This window comes from Oncorhynchus gorbuscha, unplaced genomic scaffold, assembly GCF_021184085.1.
Source record: "Oncorhynchus gorbuscha isolate QuinsamMale2020 ecotype Even-year unplaced genomic scaffold, OgorEven_v1.0 Un_scaffold_1736, whole genome shotgun sequence".
Taxonomy (NCBI): Eukaryota; Metazoa; Chordata; class Actinopteri; order Salmoniformes; family Salmonidae; genus Oncorhynchus; species Oncorhynchus gorbuscha.
Window position 1 is genome coordinate 7,501 of NW_025746428.1, and position 7,500 is coordinate 15,000.

The window sequence follows — 7,500 nt, forward strand, 5'->3', positions numbered from 1 at the left end:
AGGATAAACACCCAACCTGGCAACTCATCTAGATACAGAGATATCCACACACAGAGTCAACCTACAGGTCAGATGATGTAATTCTGAGAACTAAACTCACGTGATTAGGCCTGAGATCTAAGACAGAGATATCCAGTCCCCTGCTAACCTATATGTCAGAGCTCAGCATAAACACCCAACCTGGCAACTCATCTAGCTACAGAGATATCCCCCCCTGCTAACCTATAGCTCAGAGGTACAGGATAAACACCCAACCTGGCAACTCATCTAGCTACAGAGATATCCAGTCCCCTCTAACCTATATGTCAGAGCTACAGGATAAACACCAAACCTGGCAACTCATCTAGATACAGAGATAGTCCCAGAGTCTCCTCAGGTCAGATGATGTAATTCTGGAACTAAGCTCACGTGAGTCCCCTCTCTGAAGACTTTAGCTCCGCTGAGTCCCCTCTCGGCTTTAGCTCCGCTGAGTCCCCTCTCGGCTTTAGCTCCGCTGAGTCCCTCTCGGCTTTAGCTCCGCTGAGTCCCCTCTCGGCTTTAGCTCCGCTGAGTCCCCTCTCGGCTTTAGCTCCGCTGAGTCCCCTCTCGGCTTTAGCTCCGCTGAGTCCCCTCTCGGCTTTAGCTCCGCTGAGTCCCCTCTCGGCTTTAGCTCCGCTGAGTCCCCTCTCGGCTTTAGCTCCGCTGAGTCCCCTCTCGGCTTTAGCTCCGCTGAGTCCCCTCTCGGCTTTAGCTCCGCTGAGTCCCCTCTCGGCTTTAGCTCCGCTGAGTCCCCTCTCGGCTTTAGCTCCGCTGAGTCCCCTCTCGGCTTTAGCTCCGCTGAGTCCCCTCTCGGCTTTAGCTCCGCTGAGTCCCCTCTCGGCTTTAGCTCCGCTGAGTCCCCTCTCGGCTTTAGCTCCGCTGAGTCCCCTCTCGGCTTTAGCTCCGCTGAGTCCCCTCTCGGCTTTAGCTCCGCTGAGTCCCCTCCGCTTTAGCTCCGCTGAGTCCCCTCGGCTTTAGCTCCGCTGAGTCCCCTCTCGGCTTTAGCTCCGCTGAGTCCCCTCTCGGCTTTAGCTCCGCTGAGTCCCCTCTCGGCTTTAGCTCCGCTGAGTCCCCTCTCGGCTTTAGCTCCGCTGAGTCCCCTCTCGGCTTTAGCTCCGCTGAGTCCCCTCTCGGCTTTAGCTCCGCTGAGTCCCCTCTCGGCTTTAGCTCAGCTGAGTCCCCTCTCGGCTTTAGCTCAGCAGTTACACTGAAACAGCCTTTCAGGGTTGGGCCAGGCAGGACTACGCACCTTCTGAAACAGCCTGTCAGGGTTGGGCCAGGCAGGACTACACACCTTCTGAAACAGCCTGTCAGGATGGGATACACACCTTCTGAAACAGCCTGTCAGGGTTGGGCCAGGCAGGACTACACACCTTCTGAAACAGCCTGTCAGGGGTTGGGCCAGGTGGGACTACACACCTTCTGAAACAGCCTGTCAGGGTTGGGCCAGGTAGGACTACACACCTTCTAAAACAGCCTGTCAGGGTTGGGCCAGGTAGGACTACACACCTTCTGAAACAGCCTGTCAGGGTTGGGCCAGGTAGGACTACACACCTTCTAAAACAGCCTGTCAGGGTTGGGCCAGGTAGGACTACACACCTTCTAAAACAGCCTGTCAGGGTTGGGCCAGGTAGGACTACACACCTTCTAAAACAGCCTGTCAGGGTTGGGCCAGGTAGGACTACACACCTTCTAAAACAGCCTGTCAGGGTTGGGCCAGGTAGGACTACACACCTTCTGAAACAGCCTGTCAGGGTTGGGCCAGGTAGGACTGTTTGTCAGGTAAATGCACACAGCTATTATAAACGGGTTACTAATATAATTAGAACAGTATGAAATAAATGTTTGTCAAACCCGTGGTATACGGTCTGATATACCACGGCTGTCAGCCAATCAGCATCCAGGACTGGAACCACCCACTCTGCCTCTAACACTGTGTCCTTGTAGCTTAACCTTTCAACTTTAAGATGGAAGCTCAAAACTAAAAGCCAAACCTCTTAGGCGCCCGTTTGCGTCCCAAATGGTAGCCTATTTCCTATATAGTGCACTACTAGCAGGGCTCTGGTCAAATGTAGTGCACTATATAGGGCATAGGGTGCTACTGGGGATGCGGAGTCTGTCTGGTTGGTGGTTGGCTGTCGGTGTGGTTTCTGTTAGACAGTTTATTTCCTTAAGCTCTCTGCTGCCTGGACTATACACACACACACACACACACACACACACACACACACACACACACACACACACACACACACACACACACACACACACACACACACACACACACACACACACACACACACACACACACACACACACACAGACACACACACACACGCACACAACACACACATTTTTATTTCCATTTAAGCTTTCTTAGAGAGTGTGTGTGTGTGTGTGTGTGTGTGTGTGTGTGTGTGTGTGTGTGTGTGTGTGTGTGTGTGTGTGTGTGTGTGTGTGTGTGTGTGTGTGTGTGTGTGTGTGTGTGTGTGTGTGTGTGTGTGTGTGTGTGTGTGTGTGTGTGTGTGTGTGTGTGTGACAGAAGGTCTATGGAGGCCAGAGGAGGCTCTTCTCATCTAGACCGTTATCCAACACACTGCCTCTCTGTTTTCTCTCTCTCTGTGTCTTTCTGACCTGTTTTCTCTCTCTCTCTCTCTCTCTCTCTCTCTCTCTCTCTCTCTCTCTCTCTCTCTCTCTCTCTCTCTCTCTCTCTCTCTCTCTCTCTCCCTCTCTCTCTCTCTCTCTCTCTCTCTCTCTCTCTCTCTCTCTCTCTCTCTCTCTCTCTCTCTCTCTCTCTCTCTCTCTCTCTCTCTCTCTCTCTCTCTCTCTCTCTCTCTCTCTCTCTCTCTCTCTCTCTCTCTCTCTCTCTCTCTCTCTCTCTCTCTCGTCTCTCTCTCCCCTCTCTCTCTCTCTCTCTCTCTCCCTCTCTCTGTCCATGTTGTTTTTCCGTTCTGCTCTTCCTCCTGCTCTCTGCTGTTCCTCCTCAGAGCTCAGAGAAGGTGGGTAAACATCTAGCTTCTCGTTACTTGTCCTTCTCTCTCTGTGTGTGTTACCTTGATGTTGTTGTTCAGTCAGGATGATTCACCACAGTTCCCTTCCCTGCTTCCTGTTCATGTGGACATGTTCCTGTCAGCAGACTGTACACCAACATAGCATGTAGCATGTAGCATGTTTGAGTTACTGTCTTCACCTTGTGTTTGAGCACGGCGGGGTTTGATTCCCCATGGGGGGTCAACCCGTATGTAAAATAAATAAATAAATATGTGACTCCTCCTCTCTCTCGTCACTACAAGTGACTTTAGATTATTTTCAAAGCGTCTGCTAAATGTCCGACATGTGACTCCGCCCCTCCAGTGCGCAGGGTTCCCCCCAGGTTCTCCGTCCCTCCAGCAGACAGTGAGATAACCCCAGGAGGAGGTATCAACATCACCTGCGTGGCTGTGGGATCCCCGATGCCTTATGTCAAGTGGATGTTAGGCACAGAGGACCTCACCCCGGAGGACGACATGCCCATCGGACGGAACGTCTTGGAGCTGGGAGACATACGTCAGTCTAACAACTACACCTGTGTGGCCATGTCCACTCTGGGGGTGATAGAGGCCATGGCACAGATCACGGTGAAAGGTCAGTGTCTGTCTAGAAACGGTTCACATAGAAGAGACAGAATTAGACAACGGTGTGTGTGGAATTAAGGGAGGCGTGTAGTATCATCAGTAGGAATTCTGCATGTGATTTTAAAAAGTACTTTAAATCTTTAAATCGTCTCCCCTCTCTCTCTCCCACCTCGCACCTCTTTTCTCTCTCTCCCTCTATCTCTCTCGCTCCTCCCTCTCTCTCTTTCTAATTTCTATCTTCCTCTCTCTCCCTCCCCCTTTCTCTCTCTCTGTCCCTCTATCTCTATCTCTCTCTCTCTCTCTCCAGCCCTGCCCAAGACCCCAGGTAACCCAGTGGTAACAGAGAGAACTGCCACCAGCATCACACTGACCTGGGACTCCGGTAACCCTGAACCTGTGTCCTACTACATCATACAGGTTGGTGTTCTATAGACACACCTTACTACTGTACAACACCTTCTATAGACACACCTTCTATAGACACACCTTCTATAGACACACCTTACTACTGTACAACACCTTCTATAGACACACCTTCTATAGACACACCTTCTATAGACACACCTTCTATAGACACACCTTACTACTGTACAACACCTTCTATAGACACACCTTCTATAGACACACCTTCTATAGACACACCTTCTATAGACACACCTTACTACTGTACAACACCTTCTATAGACACACCTTCTATAGACACACCTTCTATAGACACACCTTCTATAGACACACCTTCTATAGACACACCTTACTACTGTACAACACCTTCTATAGACACACCTTCTATAGACACACCTTCTATAGACACACCTTCTATAGACACACCTTACTACTGTACAACACCTTCTATAGACACACCTTCTATAGACACACCTTCTATAGACACACCTTCTATAGACACACCTTACTACTGTACAACACCTTCTATAGACACACCTTCTATAGACACACCTTCTATAGACACACCTTACTACTGTACAACACCTTCTATAGAGACACCTTCTATAGACACACCTTCTATAGACACACCTTCTATAGACACACCTTACTACTGTACAACACCTTCTATAGACACACCTTCTATAGACACACCTTCTATAGACACACCTTCTATAGACACACCTTACTACTGTACAACACCTTCTATAGACACACCTTCTATAGACACACCTTCTATAGACACACCTTCTATAGACACACCTTCTATAGACACGCCTTACTACTGTACAACACCTTCTATAGACACACCTTCTATAGACACACCTTACTACTGTACACCACCTTCTATAGACACACCTTACTACTGTACAGTACCTTCTATAGACACACCTTCTATAGGCACACCTTCTATAGACACACCTTCTATAGACACACCTTCTATAGACACACCTTCTATAGACACACCTTACTACTGTACAACACCTTCTATAGACACACCTTCTATAGACACACCTTCTATAGACACACCTTCTATAGACACACCTTACTACTGTACAACACCTTCTATAGACACACCTTCTATAGACACACCTTACTACTGTACAACACCTTCTATAGACACACCTTCTATAGACACACCTTCTATAGACACACCTTCTATAGACACACCTTCTATAGACACGCCTTACTACTGTACAACACCTTCTATAGACACACCTTCTATAGACACACCTTACTACTGTACACCACCTTCTATAGACACACCTTACTACTGTACAACACTCTCTCCCTCCCCTCTCTCTTTCTCTCTCTGCCCCTCCCTCCTCTCCCTCCCTCCCCTCCCTCCCTCCCTCCCTCCCTCTCTCTTTCTCTCTCTGCCCCTCCCTCCTCTCCCTCCCTCCCTCCCCCTCCCTCCCTCTCTCTCTCCCTCCCTCCCTCCCCTCACTCTCTCTCTCCCTCCCTCCCTCCCTCCCTCCCTCCCTCCCTCTCTATCTCTCTCTCTCTGCCCCTCCCTCCTCTCCCCTCCCTCCCCTCCCTCCCTCCCCTCACTCTCTCTCTCCCTCCCTCCCTCCCCTCGCTCTCTCTCTTTCTCTCTGCCCCTCCCTCGCTCTCTCTCTTTCTCTCTGCCCCTCCCTCCTCTCCCTCTCTCCCTCCCCTCCCTCCCCTCCCTCCCTCCCCTCCCTGTCTCTCTCCAGCACCGTCCTAAAGGTTCAGAAGACATCTATAAGGAGATAGACAGTATAACGACTACACGCTACAGTGTAGGTGGTCTCAGCCCGTACTCTCACTATGACTTCCGGGTGGCGGCGGTCAACACCATCGGTAGAGGTCCAGCCAGCGACTCCGTAGAGGCCAGAACAGCAGAACAGGCTCCGTCGTCGCCACCACGTCAGGTATTGAAGATGCTGATCAATCAATTCAATCGCTCATTTATCATTAATCAGCTGTCATAACAGCAGCCGAACAGGCTGTCGTGTCACTACAAGAGGTTAGAGGATGTTGATCTGTCATAACAGCAGCCGAACAGGCTGTCGTGTCACTACAACAGGTTAGAGGACGTTGATCTGTCATAACAGCAGCCGAACAGGCTGTCGTGTCACTACAACAGGTTAGAGGACGTTGATCTGTCATAACAGCAGTAGAACAATCCTCTCTCTAACCCCCATGACAGGTTAGTAGATCAGTCCTCTCCTTAACCCCCATGACAGGTTAGTAGAGGTTAGTAGATCAGTCCTCTCCTTAACCCACATGACAGGTTAGTAGAGGTTAGTAGATCAGTCCTCTCCTTAACCCACATGACAGGTTAGTAGAGGTTAGTAGATCAGTCCTCTCCTTAACCCACATGACAGGTTAGTAGATCAGTCCTCTCTCTAACCCCCATGACAGGTTAGTAGAGGTTAGTAGATCAGTCCTCTCTCTAACCCCCATGACAGGTTAGTAGATCAGTCCTCTCTCTAACCCCCATGACAGGTTAGTAGATCAGTCCTCTCTCTAACCCCCATGACAGGTTAGTAGATCAGTCCTCTCTCTAACCCCCATGACAGGTTAGTAGAGGTTAGTAGATCAGTCCTCTCTCTAACCCCCATGACAGGTTAGTAGATCAGTCCTCTCTCTAACCCCCATGACAGGTTAGTAGAGGTTAGTAGATCAGTCCTCTCCTTAACCCCCATGACAGGTTAGTAGATCAGTCCTCTCTCTAACCCCCATGACAGGTTAGTAGAGGTTAGTAGATCAGTCCTCTCTCTAACCCCCATGACAGGTTAGTAGATCAGTCCTCTCCCTAACCCCCATGACAGGTTAGTAGATCAGTCCTCTCTCTAACCCCCATGACAGGTTAGTAGATCAGTCCTCTCTCTAACCCCCATGACAGGTTAGTAGAGGTTAGTAGATCAGTCCTCTCCTTAACCCACATGACAGGTTAGTAGAGGTTAGTAGATCAGTCCTCTCCTTAACCCACATGACAGGTTAGTAGATCAGTCCTCTCTCTAACCCCCATGACAGGTTAGTAGAGGTTAGTAGATCAGTCCTCTCCTTAACCCCCATGACAGGTTAGTAGAGGTTAGTAGATCAGTCCTCTCTCTAACCCCCATGACAGGTTAGTAGATCAGTCCTCTCCCTAACCCCCATGACAGGTTAGTAGATCAGTCCTCTCTCTAACCCCCATGACAGGTTAGTAGAGGTTAGTAGATCAGTCCTCTCTCTAACCCCCATGACAGGTTAGTAGATCAGTCCTCTCTCTAACCCCCATGACAGGTTAGTAGAGGTTAGTAGATCAGTCCTCTCCTTAACCCACATGACAGGTTAGTAGAGGTTAGTAGATCAGTCCTCTCCTTGACCCACATGACAGGTTAGTAGATCAGTCCTCTCTCTAACCCCCATGACAGGTTAGTAGAGGTTAGTAGATCAGTCCTCTCTCTAACCCCCA

General features: G+C 49.8%; 1 protein-coding gene across 1 annotated transcript in view; it reads left to right on the forward strand.

The window, feature by feature from the left end:
• LOC124023953 (receptor-type tyrosine-protein phosphatase delta-like) overlaps positions 1 to 7,500 on the forward strand; it is a gene marked incomplete at its 5' end in the record, with an annotated part of 88,432 nt that overhangs the window by 916 nt on the left and 80,016 nt on the right. The window contains 4 exons of the mRNA XM_046338118.1: positions 3,006 to 3,017; positions 3,373 to 3,642; positions 3,940 to 4,049; positions 5,771 to 5,968. Of these exons, the coding sequence (XP_046194074.1) occupies positions 3,006 to 3,017; positions 3,373 to 3,642; positions 3,940 to 4,049; positions 5,771 to 5,968 (590 nt within the window). The remainder of the gene's footprint in view (positions 1 to 3,005; positions 3,018 to 3,372; positions 3,643 to 3,939; positions 4,050 to 5,770; positions 5,969 to 7,500) is intronic.